The following is a 26,764-nucleotide window of genomic DNA, read 5'->3' on the forward strand; positions in this document are numbered from 1 at the left end:
CGCTCGAGTATTATTTTCGTAACTTTCTATTTCCAGCAGTTGGAATTTTTCGATAATTGAACAAAATTGAAGTTTAAAAAATTAGTGGATGCTCACGGTAGGCTCAAACGCTTGAAAAATCTTGTTCGTTGTTTATGAGAATTATTTTTTAATGGTATACTTGAGGGCAAAGTTGCAACGCTTTGGAACAAGCAACTCCTACAGGGTAGAGAATTCATCTGAAAAGAAGCTCTAACCCTCTGGTAAGAAGGTAAAAAACATCCAGTCGCAGCTGTGAAGAAAAGTTGGCCGCGCTGATGTTTCGCTGGCAATACGACCATGCGACACGTGCTTTTCTTCCTCTTGCAGGTAGCTCGTTGCCAGGAAAAAGTGGGAGGGATAACTCCGTCAATGACGAAGAATTGCACCGTGCGCTCGTAAGATTAATAATCTTAATCTTAATAGAATTTTGAATTAATTTCTACAAGAGGAATTTATTTTTCCATTAACGGGAGATAATATGCAAATTCATTTTGTTATCACGAGGCTTCTTAAAATATTTCTATAATTGGCGAAAAGAAATCGAAAACGAACCGAACGATCGTTTGCGTATTTCATTTTTTATGGGTATAGAAAAAATGTATAAAACTGGTTTAAAAGGAAAAAGTTAAACTCGATAGAAACGAAAGTGTAATAGCACGAAGATCTTAATAAATTTGGAAAAAAAGGCAGCGGCGGCCGGCCGTTTATTTCGACGAATCGATCGCACCCCATCGCGTTTAATCCTTTAATTCGCGAAATCCATGAAATCTCCATCGATAATCGGCAGGAACGCGTTTCACGGAGGCGTTTCACGGTCGATCCCCGGCCGGTGTAGGATCTCGTCGGGAGGTAACGGGCTCGCCCAGGATGAAAAGAAGATAGAGAAAACAGTAAACGCGGGTGGAAAGAGAGAAGGCCGGGAGGCTCTCGAGAAACTTTCAAAGTAAATGAGTTCAGCTCGGGCGTATATATCCCGCCGCCGGGATTCTCCATTTTCCATTCTCGGCTAGGCGATAGCAAAAGTTGAAAATCGTCGGCCATTGCGAGCACCCTGCGCGCTTTTAACCAAGCCTCTACCTTCTCTGTCCCTCTTTATTTATCCCTTTCTTTCTTCCTCCCTGTTGCTGGTGCCCTTCTCTGTCCTGCATCGCCACACCATGCCCTGCCTTGCCCTGTTCGCTCTCTTCCGTTTTGCCCTGCCCACCGTGAACACACCACGGTTTCTCTTTTCTCGTTCCTCGCCCTCTTTCATTCCTCTATATACATGTACATATACAGTGTAACACACACGCGCGAGAATGTACGCGTTCCGTAGCAGCGTATATTCGCATTTGCACGCCCGCTTGCACGTGGATCCTATGTAAACGAAATGTACACCGAGTAAAAAGGCGAGGCAAACTCCACACCGAAGAAGCACCGACACATGCTCTTCTACCTACCGACCGACGTAACCCGCTTCATTTCGTGTCCACTTTATATGCAGACCATTCTGCGTCTCTTTCTTCCAGCGGCTCCTTTCTCCTCCTGCCCCCTTTTCTCGCATTCTACTTCTCGATACGTAAATTCGCCCGGTGTTTAAGTGGCCGCGCGAGCCGAGCCGCGGCTTTTCCTTTTCTTCCTCGCTCCGACACCGCAACCATCTTCGTCGATAAGTTGGCGAAACTCGTACGATAGCATCGTAGTCCTGCGTTAGCGCTTCGCTGATTTTAATCTCATATCGATTCGTATCTTTTTCTTTCTTCTTTTACGGAGGAATCGCGGTGTGCAATTGCATCGAGAAAGTGGCTGACTTCGTCGCTGGACGATCGTTCCGAACGAAACTTGGCTTTGAAATTGTTAGAGATACAATAACGCGTATAATGATATTTCGTTGATGTGGTGGTTTTTAATTAATAGACTATTACATAGGAAAATTTCTCACTCTCGGAGATTTAATCTATGTAACGTTAGAATCCAATGTCGATTGTCCATTACCACTGTATATAACTTTGATCAGAATCTGTCGTTAAAGCGTAATATGTTATTGAAACTTGCTAGGCAGCAACGACTCGCTTCACGGACCATGAAACGATTATTTCTGAAATACTACTGAAACTTGGAACCGAGACGCATCTAACTACTTATTTATGTAAATCGCTGGCCGACTCGTTATCGCTCCACCTCCGACTAGTCTAACTTGAATTTGACTGGCATTTTGAAAGAGGGAAGGTACGTCATTCCCGACACTTTCTATTCCACCTTCGACTCTTACTTTTCTTCGCAGTTTCTCGCTTCCTTTTCTTTCCTTTAATTTCCAGCCCTTCGCCATGTACAAAGCTCGTGTTTCTTTCGGCAGCTCCTCTAATCGCCGCAGCAATTCTCCGCAGCTGCGAGAAGCGCTTAGGAAAAACTGGCTAAATTTAATCTCGTTCGAGTGTATGTTTTACTCGATTATGTACTGTCTATCGATAAAATGTTACCCATCGTATAAAAGTGGAAGAGTGGAGAAGATTTTGCAAGAGCAATCGTGATCGCCACTTTACAATTTTCATTGTACTTCATCGAATGACGTTAGAAGTGACCTTTTGTATCGATACGAGTACGCAATGGCTGTTTTCCGATATACGTCAAATGGAACACGTAGACGTGTGAGTTTGCGTAATTGCATGCAACGATACGTCACGCACAACACTTTTGCAGCGGATGGAGATCACAGAAGAAAAACACGTCAAATACATTTTCCTTAGTTTCCTAATTTTAACGTTCCTTTACGATTAAAAAGGAGCGTTTTAGTCGAAAAAGATAAAAACAGCTAATCAGGTCAAAAGACGTAGGCAGACAAGTTGATAAAGTTTTATTTGTAATTTGTTACGAGTTGACGAGTAACATTTTGGGGATTTTAAACGCGATAAAGCACATGTTTAGGGAAACATATTTTCTAGGAAGAAAAGGTAGAAAATCTGGTTTCTTGTGTTCTCCCCTTGTGGTCTTCGAGTGTATCGAGATAAACTTCGACGTAAAATTATGGACGTTCCGACGAATGAAACATTTAAAAATTGAAAACTTGTAAGAATTTACAATACGCCCTGACGTATTCACGTACGTCAGAACACGCATCCACTGTAACCATATAGCCTAGAGAAACATCTTCGTTCATCGAGAAACTATCGACTTTCCGATGAACTTTTCCTACCGAAGCATCAGGAATCAATCGCGTTGAATTTTCCGTGAAACTGGCCGCCGTGTACGCAGCCTGGGCTCTTTCGAGAATCGTTTTCCGGCAGCTCTCGCCATTCCCGTAGTTGCTAGCAGCGCGGGAAAATTAGTAGAATAAAGAGAGGTAGAAAAAGAGAGAAGGAAGAGGATAGAAAAAAAAAGAAAGACAGAGAACAGCTTGCCGACCAACATGCCGCATACCAGCAGAGAGAGCCAGCAACCAGCAGCCAAGTATCATCGCGTCAGCTACGCTCGAGTTTCTTAATGTAATTTTTCTTTTTTGCCTCCATTCGCTTTACGATCGAAACTTTTGCCCTCTTCCACCTCTTTTGCCATAGCCGTGTTCCTTGTCGTCCCGTCCCTATGCCCTTCACCTCGCCTCTCCCTCCGTCCTTTCCTTCCTCTTCGTCTTGTTCTCCCGCCTCTTCGTGGTCCACCTTCGCGCGCCCCATCCCCTTTTCGTTTCCTTTTCGTGTGCTCGAACGGCTCGTTCAAGCACGAGTTTGCGAACTTTCGTGATTCTACGCGTTGGCCCGGTCCATGCTCTGCCTTTACGTTCCTCCTCCCTCTTCCTTTCCTAGAACCATCGTCCACAGAGCTGGGCCGTAATTATGCATCTAACTTGGAGGCCCGATTAAACGATATTTGGGCGAAGGGAGTGGGAAAAGAATGCCTCTATCGAGCTGTTCCCTCGGACCCTTATACTTTACGACGCGTTCGTTGCACACGCTCGCATCAGACCGGAATAACAGAAACGTGGAGATCACGCTGATTCGGGTTTTATTTAAGCTTCCAGAGGATCAAGGCTGAGATGACCTCGATGGTCGACCTAGCGAATCGCGGGTCGCGAGATGAGCTCGAGTACGATGAAGAAACGTCTGTGAACTGGTTCGTGTATTTATGGAATCGGACTAGAAATTTTACGAGCCAGGAACTGTTATAAATACTGCATTAATGCGCGGTTCATTAAATGACGTCACTTAACGGCGCGTACGGCTATTTTAGTAAGCCATAAACGAAGCAGCCCTTCTTCGAACGCGCAACTTTTTGCACGTTCGCAAAAAACACGCGTTCATTCAGAAACGTCCGTGGCCCTGTACGTTTCGCGCGTGGAATTCCGTCGATTCGGAAGGCGTACTATTCCGAACCGAGCGAATTCTGGCAGGTGCTTTGAATTCTTTCCACCGCGTCTCGGTTGAAGTCGGCCGTTTAATTCAACGAAGAACGAAAACACTGGAACTTTTGCGCGTACCATCCGCAGTCGAGACGAAAGGGTCTCGAGAGGAAGAGGACTCGAGATTTCAAAGCGGAATCCAAACGAGAATTGCGACCTTAATACGAAATGGAACGTGAGAGCCGAACAACTCCGGTGAACTCGAGTTTCTCTATTGCACATCCGAAACACTACTTGCATCGAGTCTGTCAAAAAATCGAAACCAAAGCGAATGCTTTTAGGAAATCATTCGCGGCACTTCTATCTCGAAGGAATCACCATACTCGAAGCGAACCAAAGAGAAGACCAAAAGAAGCAAAAAAAAAAAAAAAAGAAAAGAAAAACAATCTTCAAACCGTGGTTCAGAACGAAGTATAACTTTTAATCCCTGCAACGATGATAATAGGAGTATTTCTTAGCTTATCAAAGGCTTTATCGCGTGGAAAGTTCTTCGAGTTCTGCAGGAAACGCGTTGCAGCATGGGGAATAAATAACAGAGGAGGAAGAGTGGGCGAGGGTTGAAGAAACGATCCGTGTACCAACATATCGCTATCGAGTACCTAACATACGAGTACATTACATGCACGTTCAATTTTAAGTCAATAAACTTGCTCGCGATAACTGCTGGCTAATAATAATAACGCCAAGCATAAATGGCAACTATTCGCCTTTCCAGCTCGGATAGTAGGCACGGATTCTTTCGCCATCAGACGCTGCACAGGAAACCAGTACTCCCCTCTTTCTCTCGTTCTCTCCACTCGTGTTTATATCGGAAAGGATTCGTACGGTATAGGAGGATCGCCAGTATCCTTTGATAAAGATTGGAAACCGGCGTGCGTATATTCCCGTTAATCCTCGCCAAGGATTTTCGCTTCGAATTTTATCCCCGCCGTCTATCGATTCTTTACCCCGTCCTTATGTGGCGAACGATGACCAAGCTATTCAAACGATGACAGCGTTCCGGCACGTTCTCCATCTTTCCGCCCCTCGATGTTTTCTCGTTTCCCTTTTCTCGTAGTATCCATTCTCTGTCCTTTTTCAATGCCAGAAGCTTATCACGAAGAAAAGCGAAAGAATCAATGTGCGACCTTTTCGTTCCAAAAGCGACGTGTCGTTTTAATTATTTTAATGTAACGTCCTGAAGCATCGTTGTGCAAATACGCTTTCATATCTAAAGTATCGATACAAGGTTCGTTAATTATCGACGATTAGAATATAAGACTCGTACAGAAGAAATCAAAGAGGTGATATAAAAAAGAAGAAGAATTCAGAAGGCAAACTTTTATCCATATACATATTATAAAGAATCGTTCGAAATAAAATTATCATGGAAAATCAGAAATTCGTTCTGTCCATTAGGAAAAAGTATAGGAATGTCTACGTTCTCGCATTCTTCTGTTCGCTCTAAACAAATCTATGTTCCGTTCGAGTGGCGTTAACGCTGCCCAAGAAATTGCAAATCTATCGTATAAAATTATTCTGAAAAATCAGACACGATAATTTCGACCACGCTGTTAGTTGTGATGTTAATTATACAAATACGTCCTTGGTTTCTCCTGTTCACCCTAAAAATTCTACAGTCCATTTTACCGACGTTAACGCTCTTTGAGAACGCTTCGTAAAGCTCTGGGAAACACGCCACTTAAAATTTACACGAGCGTTTCGAGAAGACTGGCCCGTTACACGGTAATCCGTCCTAATAAAAGTGCTGCGGTAATACGATTAATTCCTCGATGGATGGTTGTGGACCTAGCGAGGGTGGTTAAACGATTTTAGGGAGGGAACGCTCGAGTTAAGTGGCTGGACGAAGACGGCTAGAGAGTAAGTCGAGCTCGTTTCCGTCGAGTCTATTGCGAAAACCGGGCATATAATCGTTCTTATTGCGGGAATCCTATATTCCAACCACGATCCGTAAGAAGGGGCGCAGCCACTCCTTCGCGTTCCTTCGGCTAGACGCCGCTTCGTCGCGTGTGCTAATTGTTGAAAGGTTATTTACGATACCGAGCGTCGTGACGCTCGCCTGACTCACACGTTTCCAGAATGGGAATGTGGTTAACCGTAGAGGCCGACGTCGAACGCGGTTTTACGACGTTTCCACTTGAAATTGCCGCGTACACCCTATGCCAGTCTCGATTCGCGGAATCGACCGCTCGATGCACGGTAAATCATCCGACGAAATTGCCACTCGCGTTTACAATATCGCTCAATTTAGCCCCTTGTTCGCCACGGGGACGCATGTGGCAATGAAATTCACTCGAATATGAATCGAGCAATAATTACAATAAGTGACGAAACGATGACGGTAAGCGAGAATCGTAAACGAAAATCATAGGAGAAGATACGTCGCGTTTTTTGCTCTTTTTTTTTACGTGAAAACAATTTTGAAGTTCAAGTAACTTTTCCACTTTCCCGATGCATTTGGAACGAACAATAGAATGGAAATAAAAAGGAAGGGTATGTAAAGGGGTAAACTTCCGATGGCCTTGGGCATTCGCTTCACTTTTAACAAAGAATAAGTTACAGCGTTAAGATCTGTAGGTATCCGAGTAAAAAAGATTCTTTATTTATACCTGGAGGTTATATCTGAATTCAAATTTCATCGTAGAATTTTGTAGCTTTATTCGAAAGAACGATCTTGCGATGCTGATATTTAGACTACGGATGTTCATACATTTATAGGGAATTTGAAGGTGCAAAAATGTATATAACGTATATAAATGTACGTAACGATACACATGATATGCAAAACAAAATTTATATTTATATTCGCAAAAATACGAATTCAATGATTATTTTCTATATGCATCAGAATAATTGTCCCTTTGTCTCTGTTTGATTAAATTTAATCGAATTTCACGCGAGTCCGTTTAATTACACGTTAATCTTGCGAAACAATTTTACGAAAAATTGTGGCGAGGAATGTAAAAAGTAAAAAATTGGAATTATCGGAAGACAGCGTAAAATTCCAATTGAAACACCATCGACGACTAATCGCGGTCGTACGCGAGTTAATTTATATCCGCGTACGACACAACGTATTTCCGTGAGACACGACGCTGAAATCTATTGAATTTCTGCGCCGGGATACCCGTTATGACATCATTTCGGTGACTTTTCAATGGTGCAATATCACGTTGCAAGCGCCGGCTCGTAATAAAATTTCTATGCGTGCAATTTTTCCCGTAACCATGGTTTTATTCGTGGATCGATCGATCGTTTTATCGTCTCGACCGATACGCGTTCAACTTAGCTTGATTTACTCGTATCGCTGACAGTTATTCATTATCCATTATCCAATATAAATTTTATCGCGGTCTGTTGATCGTTCGTTGAGCAAAGTTCGTTGTCCTTGGAAATATCTACTTATTAAGCACGATTTCTTCCATACTCGTAGTCTTCGTATTACCGATCTTAACATCGAAATCCTTGAAATAAAATCAAACAGCTGTTCCTATCTCGAATAACTGGTTTGTTTGCAACTCGTTTGCACAAAGTCGTTTTAAACGAACGTTTCTTATCGTTAATCGAAGACATTGTACTTTAAGTACAGTCTACATTGCGTACTCGAGTGCTTCGCGTCTCTGAAACTATCCATGGTTTCTGAAAACTCGAACATCGTTCGCAGTCGGCGTCGTTTCCAGAGTCATCGAATCGGGACAAAACTTTTCAACCGAGGAATATACCGTACGTATACGTACATGCTATTAAAGGTAATGCGTTCAACGGGTCACAGATTAACGTCCATATTACCCAGCCTTCAGGGCTCGGCTAATTTTCTAAAATTACTTGGCTATGTACGCGTCCATCGCTCGAGATATTTATTGACTTGTAACGAATCCAATTAGTTGGTATAATCGAGTCGCCGCATAGACGTTTCTGTAACATTTATACCGTGCCATTGTCGATCATCTGTTCACGGAAAATAAGTTCATCGAGTCACTTTGTCCTTTTAGGTCGATTTATGTCGCGTGCAATCGAGCTTATTACCAACGATCGCGTGAAATTAATTATCAAGCACGTAGCGGTGCGGATGAAATTTATCGCGCTGACGATGGCGTTATCGAGGTTTCGTTTGAAAAACGAAGAGAAGCGTATAAACCGCAAACGCTGAAAAAGATAAACCGTTTTAAATTCGCACGTGCATCGACTTTTTTCAACTGGGATTTATGGTCGAGCCTACATTGAATAAACCGCGCCCAATCGCTGCCCACGACCTCACGCCAATTTTCATCCGATGCCCTTCGTGACAATTGTCTCAATTGTACCATCCCCCGAATCGATTGAAATACACGCCAATATGGAGTATAACTGGTGCAAATCTGGTCGACCGAAGCCTCGATGGAGAGAAAGAACGAAGAAATCATATTTAAACGATCGATCTTAACCGAGTCTAATGAAATTTTCACTTTGTTTATCTCGCGTTCCAATGTATAAAATTGAATCGATATCTCTTATCGTTACTGTAACTGTCGAGGTGTTATGGAATCGATAGAAGCTGCTCTGTAATTTCCGTTCTCTTCGCGTGCTATACTAATTCCCTAGAATTATTACAGACTCGATTTTGCGATTGAAATTGGTTGAACGTTATTAGAAACTTTGCATTTAAACGCCCCTGAACAGTATGTGAAAATTCCAGAGCGAAACACCAAGAGAAGAAAACGTCGTCGACCGAAAGATCGCGTAAATCGCATAAACCCCGTGTACCCACCCAAGAAGAAAGAGATTCAGGGAATGATACCTCGATGGAAAAAGTTACTCGAAACGTTGACGTTTCCGTGTGCGTCCTGGCGGGCATAAAATCGGAATAAAAGCGTTGCCGGTGGGTCGCGATCAACCTCGTTCCGGCGGGACCATGGCGTCAAAGCGGCTGCTGGTATTCAAAGCATCCGGTCACGATTTACAACGGTTTACACGTCGATTTGTAACCGTTTAAGGGGCCGGTACCATGGCGTAATCGTCTATTAAATTACGGACTATTCGAAAGATGGATACTTAAGTCGCCACCGACGTAGCGGCCGCAATGTTTTACAGCCGTTGAAGATAGCGGCGGCGACGATCTCGATCGTCGATTCTTTCACGCGTTTCTTCAAAACGCATCGCGATACGAAGGAAGCATCGAGTGGTGGGATACGTCAACTTCGAGCTTCGAAAATCGTGTCGTTCACGACTTCATTCCTCTCGTAAGCGACGATTTTACGATCCAGACACTTCACTTCGTACGACCTCGTTTTCACAAGCCTTGGGTCTGCACGCACAGCCTGTCGATGGGCCTGGAATTTATTTACTAACCGGTTTTTTACGCCACGTCTGAGACGAAAACATACAGGAAAAAGTGGAGATGTATCGATAATCGGACTCGCGAAGCTGTCGTTTCGTGATTGCAATGACCCGCGGTGGTTGGTCAACGCATCGAGCTTCCACTTAACGCCGCGGGTCCCCTGTAAATCCAACGAGCGAAAGTCCACCGTGTTTCGTACGAGTTGCTGCAGCGATACGGGTCGTCGCGTGTGTTTAACACTTTATTAGTTCATAACAGTTTGCTGGTTAAGCGAACGTTGAATTCCGTGAACAGTTTACATTTAATAAACGGACCTCGAGCACGCCACCGACTCGTTTTTCTTCTTTCTTCCTTTCTTCCACGTATAACGAGACGTTTTGCATCCATTGTCGCATGGACTATCGCGTCGGTGCATCGTTTTTTTCCTTTCAGTCGCGACCGGTGAAACTATGGCTACGTTTCTTCGCGTTTTCCGCCAGTTAGACGTTCGTCTGATCGGTAACTTCCTGGACATGTTTATCATTGATCGTTGGAAATCACGGACGTACGCGCAAAATGCAGGGGAGAAATGAGCGATAAGATTGTAAGATATTTAGCGGGATAAAGTGCATCGTTTATTCGAAATTACTTTAGAATTTCCATTCTAATTCTTTCCTTCTTTAATGCGTTTGAATAACAAAGCGATTGTTCGATTACTTAATATTTTGACGAGTTCGATCTGATTTGACTCGATATTTTGAGCATAGACTATGTGTTTCTAGAGTTGGAATTTAATAATATACTTCGACGGTCACTATTTATCACTATATGTCAGTGGTACACTATACGAGCTTATATACGACTTATCCTTGTGTGGTATACGACTACGTATCCGCTATCTGATCTTCTAAATTCGTCTAATGGATCCTAGTTTCTATTATGAGGTCAATGGAGGCAACATGAGAAGAACAGAGGTTCTGAATAAAAAATGACCACCCGTTGAGCTACGTAGGATAAGTTCAGTTACTAATTCGATTTCCGGTCAGCGATCGTTTCAAGAAAAAAGGAAACTCCACCATAGGTTAATCCGAAGAGTCAGTATCACTTTGTCATTTCGGTATTTGACGTTTTAATTACACCAAAGCTCCTGTGTGTATCGATAAAGCGTTGGAGCGACCTTCTCAACGTGTATTTTCTCCCCGTTCGCTGTGGCAAAGCTGGTCAACATAGAAAACGCTGCGAGCGTATAAATACGTATAAATTAGCTTATTTACAGTACCAGTTAGCGTTGGCCCGAGGTTAATGAAGATCACCTGGCACGACGTACAGCCATTTGCATAAAGGCATTTATCAACGTAAAATAACGAACGCATGGAATTGCCATGGATTTCCTTTTTTCCTTCTTTCTGCGATGCACGCCCACCTAATTTCGCTCTGGCTACGGGTGTTGCGATTGTCGAATCTCTCGCCCCCCCTCTAATCGATGCTCTTCCCCGGTTTATTCTCTCTCTCCGCCACTTCTTTCTCCCTAACACCGTTTCTCCTTTTCTCTGTCTCGCTTCTCCTCCGCTTCTCTCGATCTTCGTTTCGAAAGAGACTCGAAACAGTTTCGCTGAAATTGCTGCCGCTGCTGACCGGAGAGGATCTGCCCGTGGAATGGCCGCCAGCACCCCGGAACACGACGACTTGAATTTCAGCGGCGCACCAACGACTCTCTTTCCCCGGCTAACCGTTAACCACGATGGCCGGACAAGTTTGAGTCTTTTCGTTGAACCTCCGGATCGTCTATCCGCTGGCTCTCGATACCAGTAGCCCGATCAGGCTTCGACCACAAGAAAAAAATCGCTGCTGGTTCAGACTAAATGGGATTCGGCTGCTATTCAGAGCTTGCGACTCTGTACTCTTTCGATAGCGTTCTTCCGTCGCCCAAGGAAGAAAGAACGCGGCGAGGTGTTCTTTGTCTTCTTCGTCTTTGGAAATTCATTGTTAGGGAGCACGTAAATTTCCCATTGTTACGCGACAATAGATATCAACGGAGAATGGTATAAATGTACGATTGAGTAACAAGGGATATCTCAACGATTAATTGAAACGAATATTCGTTAGATATAATAAATTAATTTTAGCCGATATATGAAACCAGAACTATCGAAAAGAAAATGTTTGCATTGCCCGGAATCACTTTAGTATCTTAAAGGCTGAAAACTGAGATCCGAGGGTGAATTATGCCAACTTCGATCGATATGTATACGACTCTAAAACAAGAGCCATTGAGAAGAAAACTGTATTGTACAAAGTCGCTTTTAACGTCTGGAAAACTAAAAAAAAGAAGAAGAAAACGTGTGCATAAAGATTCAAAAGCTAGAAGGAAGGGTCTCGCACGAGAGATCGGTTTCGTTCCCTCGATCGTTCCCCCTGAATTGAGTTCGGTTCAGGAATGGCCGCCTCTCGAGCTAACCGTTAGTCACAAAAGCTACGAGGCTGGAGATCGTGGGGCCGATGAAGCGAAGCTGTGCGTACGAGGCCATGGTAAAATGGCTGCACGTCGTGCACACGTGTGTTTGTGCGTCCGTGAACGCGGCGACCGTGACTCGTCCTTAGAGGCAGAGCCACGCCGACTCCGCCATGGCGTCCAACAAGTGACTTCACGAAATCTCGCGCGCTGTTTGCAGAATGCCATTGCCTTCGGAATATTCAAAAGGGTGTAGAACGTTTGATACGTTCGTGGTATCGATCGGTGAAACGAGTAAATACTTAAAAAGGATTTTGGACAATGGCCGAAATTTCCAGGTGACTTTTTATCGCTTAGTGTTTCGAACGTTGGTATATTTGTCGTCCCATTTGTTAAATATAAAGTCAAATTATTTGTTGGAATAATTTCTAACGCTATCTACTTAGAATAGGGGAATTACACTGCCCAAAAACAAGGGGTTTGCTTCAATAAACGGTCCTAACATTCTATCGGCTGTAAACTTTAATCCTGCTTCTATTCCAAAGCTTCATCGTCTATTTTCCTTCTTTTACCTCAGCTACTTCACGCTGATATGTAGCAGATATTATGCTAGAAAGTGTAGACCGTATACTTCTTGCCTTGCCATAAACGACAAAGGTCGGATATCCCTACATAAATTCAACAAATTATCACAGCGTGTAAAGAAACGTAACGGTAAACGCTAGAACAATCAACTACTTTTTATATTTTTATTTCGATTCTAAATTTCGGTTCGTATACCTATGTGGCTTATACGTTGCTCGCTCTGAATCGTCGCGACTTTATGAAAAAAGGAAAACCGTTTCGGCGAAGATTCGACGCGCTTAACTCGCGCCGAATGAGAAATCCTCGGAGTCGAGTGCATATTTTACGGTTTTAATACAATGTACTCGGTGTCGTTAAGTTAACGTTAATTTATCGAGGGTGTAGCGGCGAAAAAATATCGTCCCGCCGATATTAAACGAAAGTGATGGAACGATCCTGTACGCATTACCGATAACCATTAACGCTAATTGCCCGGGGAATCGTTATTTTTTAAAGGGAAAAGTTTGATGGTCAGGGGCGCTCGTAAAACCAGCTCGATGCTTAGCTCGCCTTGAGATATTGCAAAATTAATTAAGAGCGTCGTACCGTTCGGCCGAATGCACCGCTTGGATCGACGCGATAATGGCGATAACGGGCAGTAACGTGACGCACGTTTTATCGTTTTCTTTCGCAACTCTTCTCCAACGGCGAAGTCGATAAAGCGTAATAGAACTTTTGTTCCACTCCTTTCCTTGTTTCTTCGAGCCTCGATACGGTTATGTCCTTGTATCTCTGCCGTTGGAGCAGGATATTGGCAGAAGAAGAATCGTCGCCAGACGACTACTAGTCGATAGAAAAGGAATTTCGAGTAATCGAAGATCCGTTATTGGAATGGGAAAAGTCAAAAGACGAAAGCAAGCGGTACAAACATCGAGAAGAAACGTGGATAGAGAGATTTCAAAGTATCATCGAGGCTTGAAATTATTGCCGAAGGTCACCGACTGATATTGCTACCGATACAACGTAAAATACCGAGATGTGGTTGTACGAAATTCGATCTAAAAATAAATCGCTAGAGAATGTGCTAGCAAATGACGTTGACGCGTAGGAGGAAGCGTCACTGTACAAATAAATCGCGTTCAGAGTCTGAAAAAACGTTTTCAAAGCGATGTTCGCGATTTATAGCGGCTATCGTATCCAGTCACGTAAAGTTGTCTTCGTTTTTTGTCGTACAAAATCTCGAACACTGCGCCAGTTGCACATATAATACAGCGAAGAATTTATCGCGGAAGGAGAAAATACTACAGAGGAAAATGGCACGAAGAAAATACACTCACCAGGATGAAAACCTGCGATGGATCTCGATCGATTCATCCTCGAGATCACAGCATCGACGCACTGCACTGATGCGAAGCAATACGCGACCGAACGATGATCGTTTCTCACAACAAACGAACGACTCGAGCAGCGGAAAGCGGCGGCGGGCCACGTTCGCAGGGCAAAGTTTGTCTACGGAGCGGCAGAAGCGCTGTGAGTAAAGTTTCCACGTGCACACCCGAGCAAAGAAACGTATAAACTAAACTAGATAGTACATCCGAGTTGCGAGCTCTTGGAGCGTGACCCCTCGACGATGGGCTGAGCCAGGCCTCGACAAGCGTGTCACGCTTGTGTCGGATGTGGGACTAGAAATAATTACGACTCGCAGCTGTCTCCAAGCTTCTTCTTGCCGTTGCTTCAATTTCCCGAACGGTCGACCACTGTGTACGTTTTAATTAAATCGAGCTTTCCGACCACTCTTCCAGCACACGCTGAGCGAAGGCTACAAAGTTGATAGTCGCGACTATAATCTTTTTTCCTCTAGTATCCTCTTCGGACGATCTTTCACTTTCACTAACTTAAACAAAAACACTATCCCTACAGACTTAGAACTTGCCTTTTGTCACACTTTACGTATACGACGCGTTAACCATACTGTACATAGTTACAGTTGTTTTACACAGATATAAGGCGTCTTATAGTATGTTACGTTCGAGGCAATGTCAGTCAATGATATATTATATATACATTCGCACGATGCAGATCTTACGATTGAAACACGGAGAACACAACTGGCGCGAACGTAATACGTTTAGCTTATGAAACGATGGAACAGAGATAGCTGGGAATTCGGTCGACACCGACATGACGTCCGCGTGTTTCGTAGACAAACTTCGTCGACAGAGTGACAGAAGCGCGGCGTGACGACACACATACCGGCCTAAACCCTGTCACAGAGACACACTGAGAGCCGCGCTACGCAAGAGAGGACGACAGGCATCGCAGTCAAAGTCCGGCTCGACGAGGGCTGATTACCCCTTTACGAGGAACCAAGGTCTCGGGAGGAGTTAGGTGGATAGATCCTCGGTAGTTACCCGAAGGGACCGTCACCTTGCGTTCGCCTCTTAAAAATACGTAATAAACGCGACGTGCCTGTTTTTTTACCTCTTCCTTCCGTTTCATCCCCCTTCGCCTCCCTCGATTACTACCTGAGGGGAAAAAAAAAGAGCTTGGAGATAATCCGAAATGCTCGGCCAAGGTTTGCCACTTAACTCTTAACGCTGGAAGGAAGGTCGAGGAAGAAGAAGCCTATGGACAAAGTGTACGGAAGGAAGGGTTGCAGTTTGACACGGTGGTGACTCGGCCTTCACGCGACCCCGCAATAAAACGCACAAAACAACCCTTTTTTTACTGTTGCATGAACGTTGACGGGATCGACACCCACGACCTTGGCCACTGTCTATGCACCGCGAGGGTTCTTCTTTTTTTTCTGGCCTATTCTATCGTCGAGGCTGTAATAGTGATTTAAAGACGCTATATAGATTTAGGAGGCTTGAACAGGACTGTTTTTAACAAGTTTTATGGAAGGTAATATACAGTTGTTGTACACGAAGTATTCACATACCATTACATACTGCATAGTAATTAGTTAGATTCAAGTATAATTTTTCTATCATTGGAGCTTCTTAGAATCTAAATCGATTAACTCTGATTTTCCTTAATTTCATCGCTTAGTTACGCGATTAAGGTTCAGTTCTTCAGAAACGAATTACATTAAGTAGATTCTTTTCTGTAGCTTTTAATTTATGGAATAGATTTAATGTAGCCTCTCAACGACTCATTTAGTTACCTTCTTTCATACAATACAATACAAAGGTGTAATAACATGAAAACGAAACATATCTATGGAACCTAATAAAGGAATACTTCATCGGAAGAAAAATATTTTTTTTTTATTTAGTAGATTATTTACAATCAATTCTCATAGAGAATTTTAAGTAAATTATTTTGGCGTGGTACTGTAACTTGAATTATGTTTGACTCTAGTTGAATCTAATGCTTCGATCTAAGGGGTATCTGCGGATCTGAGCCGTCGTGTCAAGTAATTAGGTAACTAATGGGTTGTTAGCTCTTATATTGTATCTGTTTCTGAACTTGGATATTTCTTCTTTGACTGGTAGGTAAGAAAAATTACCAAGATTATGAGATTAAAAGCTTGCAAAGTTGGAGTAGAACGATGTTCTTCTGTGTGTGCGAGGAGGCGTGCAGTAAAATTAAAACTAGCAGAGTCGATTATTTCCACGTGGAAGCTACTGAAAGTTAATAAAACAGTCGCGAGCAGCGAAGTGTCGAATCGATGGCGGGATAATTCTGATTCGATCCTTGAGAGGCAGGAATGCGTTTTCTGGAGAAGGTAAGCCGCCGCCGGTCGGAATAAACGCGAGGTTGGAACCCCGCGATGATTCGAGGGAACTCGTTGCGGAATTCGCGACAAGTTACGATATCGACAGGCGAACGGCCATTTTCGTCGGGGTTGGTCGCGGGAACGCTACTATTCTCTCGAAAATATCGCGCAGGTAGCTTCCTATGGCAGTGGAATAAAAAAGAGAGGAAAGGTGGAAGGAAAAAAGAAAGAGGAATAGCTTTTTCCAAAGTTCATCCCCACGCTGATCTAGAGAAGAGGCCTGTATATAAAGATTAAATTACGCAACGTCGCGCCGTCGTAGAAACGACTTTATCCGAGTCGTCGAATGGCGAATTTCCCTCTCGCTTTCTCGCCATCCGGCTCGAAATTATTCGTTCCAATTTGCATGAGCGCAGAACACGATCGTAATTTAACCTTGTTAGCGCGTATCTTCGACTCTGTAAAGTCGCGTAGAAGGGGTAGCTACGCTCGCAACAAGGTCACTCGGTATCTTTGCTTACCCGAATACCGCAAACTTCTTTTTTACCTGACGCACGAGTTAAAAAAAGGGAAAAAAGAAAAAAAAATGCGTGAAGGCAGTCGGTAAGAACAGACGATGGTGAACGGTTCGCGTGGGAAAAACGTGTGCGCGAGTTGTTAGCTAGGCTCGATCATTTTCGAATATCTACGATAAACAAGTTGATAAGCGGCGAGATTAGAATTTCACATTTACGGTAATTGGCATACGGGTCGTAAATGTAAACGCGAGTGTAAAATGATCGGATAATCGCGAATCGGTGGAGTATTGCAAACACGCCGTAAAAGATATCTGTTGGTTTATCCTCCCTTTTTTTCGAGTGGTTCGGTAGAAATTTACTCGAGCTGCACCACGTTAGTCTGGCAATCTTGAAATACTCTAGGTACTCTGTTATCTACGTAAATATTTTCTTTCGGGGAAAACGCCGCGTGAAATATATCTTTGCGAACTCTATGTAATCTGAATCTTTTGCATATCAATCACGATCTCGTGTAAACACGCGTCCATCTAGCGCGTATCTATTCTCCTATGTTGCCGCTTCTGCTATCACTTGGAAAAGTTTTTAAAAACAGAACATTTCTAAACCAGCGTTACAAATTCAGCTGCCAATCGTCACGTTTGTGCTCTCCGACTTTTGCATTTTTTCAAAATATTCCTCCCTCGAGATTTCCCATAAAATCGTGCTTCGCAAGTGGTCTTTTCAACTCTCATTTGTTCCCAACATAAAACAAAGCCGTGGGGAAAAAGGCCAGAAGGCAGAAAGAATTGGATGTTCGGCCGACGGCGATCGCGAGACGCCGGGAAACGATTCTCCGTGCGCGTGGAACGCGAATCGAGGTGACTTTCCAACGTACTCCGTTTCGCGGCATGATTTATGGCCGGCTGATAGTTTGTGTACGCGGTCGCCGGTTTTATGCGAGCGTTTTAAATGGGAGATAAACATAAAGAGGCCTTTTACGGCACCATCAAATAAACAACTTGACTCCTCCTTCTGGTACGCGCCTTTCCTTCGCCCTCTATCCACGCTGCTCGGCGTCGCGTCGCGCGTCCAGATTTTCAATGCGTCGACTCAACAACGGTTAACTCTCAAAAGGCGTTTCGTCTTCTCCGACTTATCCTTTTTCGAACATGCCATTGCGAGTGTATCGTCTTTGCTTGAAAACTTCTAGTCTTCGATTCTTGAAATTTTAATTATTACTGCCCAATGGTAAGATAAAACAGCGATTCCTTGGAAATTTAGTCTTCTTCGTTCGATTTGATCGAAGAATCAAGCTTGTGAGCGATGAGATCGAAGATAAGTTAATTTTGTACTTGATAATTAATTATTATGCCTAATAGTAAGATAAAACAGCGAATTTTAGTCTTCTTCGTTTAATTTGATCGAGGAATCAAGGCTTGTGAGCGATCAGATCGAAGATAAGTTAATTTTGTACTTGATAATTAATTATTAATGCCTAATAGTAAGATAAAACAGCGAATTTTAGTCTTCTTCGTTTAATTTGATCGAGGAATCAAGGCTTGTGAGCGATGTGATCGAAGATAAGTAAATTTTAAGTAAGTACTTGATAACAGCGAAGTTAAATTCAAGTAACGATCGATAATCTCTTGGGAACTTAGCTTCTGTTATAGGTAAATGATATCCGGAGTAAATAGAATTTTTGAAAATATCGTTGTGTCGAATATAATCGGGAAAGTAGAGTAAAATATGTAGTGGGTAATTAGTTCAAAGTTTCATCGACCTAATCGTGGTATATTCGAAACGTTGCGAATATTTGGAACGAGAAAGCAGTTGGACGTAATTGAAGGTTTCGAACGCATCGAAGTCGATGTGCCGACGACCACGGTATTAAGACCAGCAACGAAACGAACATAAGCTCACTCATTCATATTCATAACGTCATTTTCCTCTCTGCTGAAACTTCGTATCTGTTTCGAAAGTGTACGGAGCCGGGAAGATTCGAAACCATGTTAATTTGCTATCTTCTCAAAAGATCTCGCAGTAGAATAAAAATAAAAATCGAGAAACATTAATTCGATGAGAAATTATAAATAATACAAGTGCATAAATCTAGCTGTCTATGAACGACTATGTAAAAATGAAACGAACGCGAGGTTTAAAAGCGTTTCAACGTTTTAAAAGTCCTTTCAATTTTATGAAGACGAAAATGTTTGTAACTTTGAAACATCTGAAATAGCAAAAGATGGTTAAAAATATGTTTTCTCGTGAATCAACGATACGTATCTCTCGCACACGCCAACTACGTAAATGTCGAAATATGTAAAAGCTTTAAAACGTTGCCGTTCTTCGATTTCAAACCACGTACAGATCAATTACGCACGTCCTCTACTATCAATGACCTAAAACCCCCCACTCTTACACCTACAAAACACATTCATCCCCTTTAACGCCGAACTTTCCGCGGCCATGTTTGAATCGGAATTTCTCAACATAGCCGAACCTTCTTCCACAAAACCACGTACCATCATCGAACCGATAAGATTGCTAAGAGAGAGAGCAATTTAAACCTCGAACGATCCATCACGGACGGCATAAATCGTCGATTCTCGAGCTGCCCATACGCGTACCTTACGAAAGCACTCTGACCACGACGTTCTACTTTAGTGGAAAAAATCTATGATAACAGACTCACCGGTGTGACGGAGGATTCGTGAAGGAAAGACGGCGATGATTCGAAGGGCGCAGCCAGACGTCGGCACGCGGGCACTAAGGGCGGCCATGACGAGCGCGGAATTCCAGCGTCGCGACGCTAGTCGGGCACGCGGCCCCAAAGTATCGACCGGCGTGCTGGCACAGCTTCGTTCCGCTCGCCGAAGAGAATCTAGAGAGAGAAACGCGGCGGAGGGGTTCGCCGGGCGAGGGGCGAAGGGAGGTGAGGAGGAGGGGAGGCAGACGACGACGACGGAAGCACGAAGAGCTACGGAGGAAGGGTAGGAAGCAGGGCGGAGGGTGCGTTAGCCACCACGCCCAACCCCCGGCGAGCGATCCGAACCCCTATCTTCGTTCCGCAACCCCCGTGGAAAGAGGCTGCCACCCCGGTCACATTACCATATATTTCCTTTTATATCCTTTTCCGAACTGCTCCTGCCCCTGCTGTCGTACCAGCCTCCGTCACCTTCTCCTCGTCGTTCGCTCTCTGTTCGTTTCTTTCGTTGCCGATCGCACGGACCTCGTTCGATTCAACGCCACCACTGGCGGCTGCCTCTTCTCGCTTCGTCACCCGCGCGATTGCCACCGTTCCATCGCGGCGCGGCGGCTCAATTCACGCGCAACCTAGGAGCCTCGCATTCAGGCCGCTTTCTTTTTTATCGGTTGCCGGAGATTAGGTCGATCGGTTCCTGCAATTCTCGCGCGATTGTCCTTCTGCCATTGCACAGGGTTCCTCGTAGCGTCTCTTAGCATTCTTCCTAGTTTTCTTTATTTGCGTAGATGTAGTCCGTCCGGTTGTCAGTTTACATCGTCTTACGATGCTGTTTTAGCGTTTGGTTTTCAACTTTGGAGCAGGTGTCGATCGAAAGACGACGCGGAACAAGCAGAAGTGCGTAAGTAGCGGGCCGACGCGAGTATTTTTATCTTCAGACTGTCTGTATTCGAAGGTGGCGCAGCACCGCGTTGATCCGCGATGGTCAACGAACGAGCCAGCTTCCGCTTGTCGAAGAACGACGAGCTTCTCGGTGACGAACGCTCTGATGACCGTAAAATCGCATTACGATTCCCATAAAGCGCTATTACATCATGTCTACGCGTTATTATTCCGTCGAATGCGGTCGCGCTTCGCGTCACGTAAATTCGCCTGATATTTCGAATATTTCCGGAAATTTCGATTTACGACCCTCTAATTTATACTTCCCGCGCGCTGAATTGCATCGCGCACTTCTTTTTCTCTTCCTCTTGCCACGAGATGCGGTTTCGCGTCGTTGAACGTTCTCTGGAATCGTGGCAAATCGACTAGTCGCTTTCTTCCCTCCGACTTGTCTGGTTTTGTGTCATCCACGTCGACCTTTGACGAATTACTCTCAGTGCAACGTGCCGATTCTTATGAACTGTTCGCGTATTTCATTTTTCATATATCGCTAAACCAAACGCACTGGAATGTTTTATATGTCTCATCAAAATGTCGAGTGTTGTACGTTAATAACCCGAGTATTAGCGAAGTACATTTTCTTATACCTTCGCAATAAAAGTCGACAAATGGGAAAATACCCCATAATACGATTCCATATTTTTACCCATCTTCGTACGCTTCAAACGTTTTCTATCCGATCTTTGCAAGTATTTACATAATTACTTACTTTCATTAAGATATTTTACTTACGTACTCGCATCCGAGCGAAAACCACTATGCGCTATTATAGCTATATAAATTATAGCTATGCACTGTTATAGAAATACCATAAACCTAGCCATATACCTATACAGAGAATGTTCATTACAGAGGATATTTTTCAGCTTCGCGTCGTAACAACTCAAAATCATTAACCGAATAAAATTTCCGTACGATTCTATAGTTTCCACGTTTCGCTCATAATGTGCTTCGTATATTGTAGTTACCTATCATTAGCGTACGCGTCCGCGTTTTCAGCTCGTCTGGATCGTCCTTTCTTTCTACCTCGTGAAATCGGTAATTGGAACGCGAGAAAAAGGCGGAGAAGTAAGGAATTCAGCCTCGATTTTCATACGAATGTTAGTAATGTCTGTCGGTTGATTTTCATGCTGGGATCGATTCCTTAGCCGCGTTCCACATTCGATCGCGATCTTCTCCATCTCGTTGCGGGTTTTCGTGTATTAGCGGACGTAACATAATCGCGACTGAATTTTTCCTCTACAATCTCTGTTGACTGCGTGCACCGCCGCGCCGCCGCGATCACGGATAGATAAGCTTTCAATTTTCCTAACAACCTTCCGTCTGAGTTACCTCGCCTTCCTCCTCTCTTTTTTTCTACTTTCTTCCTTTACCTTCCACTTTTTCCTCTTTCTTCCTTTTCCACTGTTACTCTTGCCATTTTTGTTCTTTTAAAACTCGCTCGTACGACCGAGCACGTATAAATGAAATGCAATCGCTCGACGTAAGTGTACGTTTAACGCGGCAGAGAATTATTTACGATTCGCGACAGATACTTTTCCCGATGTGGTTATTCAATTATTCGAAGGCATTGATCGAAATTAGAAAGGTTCGGCGAAGCAAATTCGTCGCACTTTAAGATGCGCGTTAATTACGTAGATACAATAGAGGAGGGAAAGCAACAAGTGATGTAAAACGCTGCTTATATTTTTCTTCCGAATAAATTTTTATAGCGACTCAAAGTGTTCGTAACGACTCATAAAACGTTTCTCCGTACTGCAAGTTTCGCTTATGAAACGGAGGAAGGATTACTTTTGCGTCGTTAAGGATAATAACAAGCCGGATCATTAGCGCATTATGCTTATTCGACGCAGAAAATGGTGTCAACGCGTGACTGCTTTTACCTTTTTAACCATCGAGCCAAGTCGCACGAATCCGGCAACGTATACAGCGGGTAAAAATTCAACGACTTACCTTAAAAGTAACCTTGAAACCCTTTCCCGAAGCAAGTAAACGTTCTTGGGATCTCCGTCGAATTTTCAGGAGATTGCATCGCTGCGACCTTGAATTCATCGTCTCCATCGTAAACCCCGGAGGATCCGCTGAAAAGAGAGGATCGCGTGATAAAAAGAAAAAAAACAACCTGACTTTGAAAACAAACTTTCACACATTTCCACGGTTATGATCGCGAGAAAGATGAAAAAAGAATTTCTATCTGCTTTTTAGCGCAACTTTTCGAGTGTAACGATAAGACACGGTGAAAAGCTGGAGGTAGAATAGTCGCGAGACGTTTGAATCGAACAGAGGCTTTTCCACTCGTAAATCGGCAACATTTCCAAGGAGTCGTTATCGCGCGAGGCGACTCCATATGCCGTGTCCCGGCCGCTGGCTTCCATATGCGTGCATGCGCGCAAGTAGGGCCGCGTCATCGCCGCTTTACGACACAAGGCCGTGCAATCGCGGCCGATCATCCTCTTCGACCGACATCGTAAATCCGTCGGGGGTTCTTAACCTTATCGATCGGCCGTAACTTTACCGCGATAACGGCACGACGAATGCACGCTTCGCCTTGCCGAACGTCCGCTCCACGCATTCTTTTTCTCCACATAGCGCGTTCCGACGCCTCTTTGTTCCAACCATTTTCTCTCCCTTCTTGTTCTAAGTCTATTTTGCAGCTTGTGAAATTCGAAAATCGGACGTCGATCGATCTTTAATCGTCAATTTATAGACTGCCTATTAGAAATGTTCGTTTCGTGACTCGGCTCAAAAAGATTGCGAATTTTACATTAAGTTGTGTTACCAACGAAACGATACATCACGACCTCGAGATACCCACGGTCAAAGAAGAAATATCAAGATTCAGCAATAGACATAGCACAAGAGTTAACAACCACGAAAACCCTCTAATTACTCAACTACTCGACACGTCGGAACAGATCCGCAGGCTAAAAGGACGGTAGACCTAAGCACTAGATTCAAATAGAATCAAACATACTATAAACACTTATTAATCATGTCATAGTACCACGTCAGATAAATTTACTTAAAACGAGAATTAAAACTAACGAGAATTGACTGTGAAATAAACGCAAATAAAAAGAAAAGCTGTGTTTATAATTCTTTAAATCAAGAGACAAAGGATAATTTATCCGAAAAGACGAATCGTGTTGCGAGTCTACTTGGCAAGTTAGATCGAAAATCGGAATCGATCGATTGTGTTTCCTTCGCTTAGAAATGTAGAATGAAATGGAAAAAATTGATGTTTCCATTAGGTTTGAAGAGATGGTGAGATTTCGGCTAAATCGTGTTTGTGGTTAAATAGAAGCGCGAAAGATAATCGTGCTGGAAGGTCGATCGGATTTATACGTATGGAAGATGGTTATTGGTAGATTGAGGAAAGTCGAAGGAGTAAGAAATTATATTGGAAAAAAAGGAAACAGGAGGTTAAAATGCTGGAAACGAGGGAAAACCACGGCTCCATGCGCACAATGAGCATAATGCACGTATAACCGACGAGATTCATGCATTCCTCGAAGGACCACGATCTACGCTGACCGCTACGTGCGGTCAAGAACAGTGCAAACGACCCTCCAAGGCCAACCACGCAACCCTTGCATGGCTCGGACGGCTTCTTTCCATTCAACGTCACCCTCAAACTCGTCGTCGTAAACGTACAAGCTCTCACTACCGAGCTTGCACTACCCGCTAATTTTGCGTCTATTTTCCATAAGAGAACATCCCTTTTGAAAAATTGAATTTTAAAATGCAGCTTTGAAGACTTAAACGTTCGAATATCAGAATTAAAAGTTTAGATTTGAAAGTTCTAATCAGCGGATTTGAAGATTTGGAGATTTATGCACTGGAAATCTAGACATTTGGAAATTGGAAAAATTTGGAATTAGAAAACTCGAAACTTGCAACTTTTGTTTGAGTTTTGTTAAAAGAACTTTTGAAACTCGAGTGTAAAAGTTTACAACTTGACGTCCAAATTTGAAAAGTCAAATCCTTTGATCAGAAAGTTGTCGACTCTGAATTTGCATCTCATTGCCTATAGTTCTTAATCGTCGATTAATGAAAAAAGAGTGGAATAATACGGATATGTGTTTTAAACGATGTAATATCGCTGCCAAAAGAATATTCGCTATCTGTATACCGAATAGCAGTGGCTGCTTTGTTCGCGATCGCGGCACAAAAAGGATCCTTGAAAATGATGCGCGCGGATTTTGAACGGCTCTCCCCCATGTGCTATGAAAGCTGGGTCGACTTTCAACGGTAATTCCTTGCGTGAGACAGTAGCTCGTAACGTTTTTATTAAGCAGTTAAAATTTTATGAACGTTTTCGTGATTGTCGTGTCAGTGTGCATCGACCTGCATTGTTGAGCGAGCCGCATACCGATTCTACGGCGTTTCGGTTTAGCAACGATAGATGTCACGAGTTACGCTTCCTCTCGTCACGTCCGCCAATCCGCTACTTCCTATGTCTTCTTGTTTGCTCCACCTCGAGATTTTAAATAAATCATGCATGGTACGTGTCCCTTTAAAATACACGTTTTCCAAACACAAAGTATTTTCTTGATGGAGATATTTGTCTTACGTCACAGAATGTTAATTAAATAAAAGGTGGACGAGCAAATCGGACACAAAAGAGTTGCGAGATTACATCGAATAGACCATATTACTCGAATCTACTTGGAACATACTCTTAACCTTACAATTTCTTCTCCAAATTGTTGACCAATAGACTTTTAAACATTTATCCACTAAGTGATACGATCTTATCTTTTTTTATTACTGCATATCATTATAATGATTATTAATTTGAACGAAATTCTATTAATATCGCTATATTCGATAATACTATAATTTAACGATACATGTAAGATGTTTAGTTATTTGAGAAAAGTTTTTATTATTATGCAACGGAGCAGAGTTTCGTCGGCCTTGCACATCCGCTCTGGCGTGATTTTCAGGAACTATGTATCTCTGACGGTATCCTGAAACCCCCATGGAAGCATCCGGGGCATAGGGGTAAGGGAGGGTTCGCCAATCAGTTCTTGTCCGATCGGTCGGTTCTGCAGAGGGGTTGGCAACACGTACGAAACAAGGGAGAGCCTAACGTTCGACCACCCCTCGGCAGATGACGCTACCATATCGGCCAATGTTTCGAGCTTTTCGCAAATTCCAGCAACCCTACTGGCAAGGGATACCATTGGTCCTGGCGTTTGCGACGTGCCTGGCCAAGTTTTCGTCGCGTCGCGAATCGATTCGATATCCTAACGTAACAATTTCGTCATGGAGGGACAAAGTTTGTATAACAGCCAACCTTGAAATGGATGAGGCAACTAAGCAACATTAATTCGTAATTACTACGCTAATCCATTCACGCGTGTTCGATAGCGTATAAATTCTTTTCATTACCTATTCCAATCGGGTGTTTGAATTGCGAAAGCATTGGCAAGAATCCTGACTGTCGTGATCAATAATGTAAATTCGAGTAGTCAATCGACTAACTAATTTGGACTACAGAAACAGGTATAGCAACGCTACGCCACGAACCAACAAATTTCACGCTAACGTTTGACACGCTTATGATTTAGTAGACATATGTAAAGTAACCGGAATATCAAAAAATGTTTCGGCCAGTGATTTACAGTCTCACGAAGCTATCTCGACGAAATTCAACACGGGGGCTCACGATCTTCGAGCTTAAGCCGAATTTACACCGTTTCACATTGGAGCAACGCCGCGAATAAATCGCGTTATATTTCTCCAAAGCGAAACGGTGCAAATGCGACTTTATCTTAATTTCACAACCGAACAGGTTTCCAAAGTCGAATTTGAAATAAAATTTCGAAACTACCACCGTGTCGTGGATGGCCGTTTCTTAAGAAAAGGTAGGAACACGAGGTCTCGAACATGCTACGCTGATAACAACCTAACGGCGATATCGTATGTTATTAGAAACGAAGTTGAGAAACAGAAAGAACGAAGTCGAAGAGCAGAAAGAAGAAAGTCGAGGCGAGGAGACTCGTGGCAGGCCCAACTTCCACTATTAATAAAATTTGCGACGCGCGACCGTTCAATTTACGGACCATGTGTCTTTGTAAATTTCTCAATAATGCGTTCTCGTTCCCAAAAGTTGCGCCGGCAGCCAGTGCCATCGGCGAGACGCAAAACACCGGGAATGCACCCGCCTTTCTCTTTTTCTCGGCCAGACAAAAC

The 26,764-nt window shown here is 43.4% G+C and overlaps 1 protein-coding gene across 1 annotated transcript in view; it reads right to left on the reverse strand.

Annotated features, from left to right (window-relative positions):
* Positions 1 to 44: 44 nt before the first annotated feature.
* The window catches only part of LOC139996846 (uncharacterized), a 35,247-nt gene continuing 8,527 nt past the window's right edge, over positions 45 to 26,764 (reverse strand). Inside the window, exons 3-4 of the mRNA XM_074112179.1 lie at positions 22,517 to 22,644; positions 45 to 1,705 (exon numbers count right to left, since the gene is read on the reverse strand). Coding sequence (XP_073968280.1) covers positions 22,518 to 22,644 — 127 coding nt within the window. The 3' untranslated portion in view covers positions 45 to 1,705; position 22,517. The remainder of the gene's footprint in view (positions 1,706 to 22,516; positions 22,645 to 26,764) is intronic.

This window comes from Bombus fervidus, chromosome 19 (assembly GCF_041682495.2).
Source record: "Bombus fervidus isolate BK054 chromosome 19, iyBomFerv1, whole genome shotgun sequence".
NCBI lineage: Eukaryota > Metazoa > Arthropoda > Insecta > Hymenoptera > Apidae > Bombus > Bombus fervidus.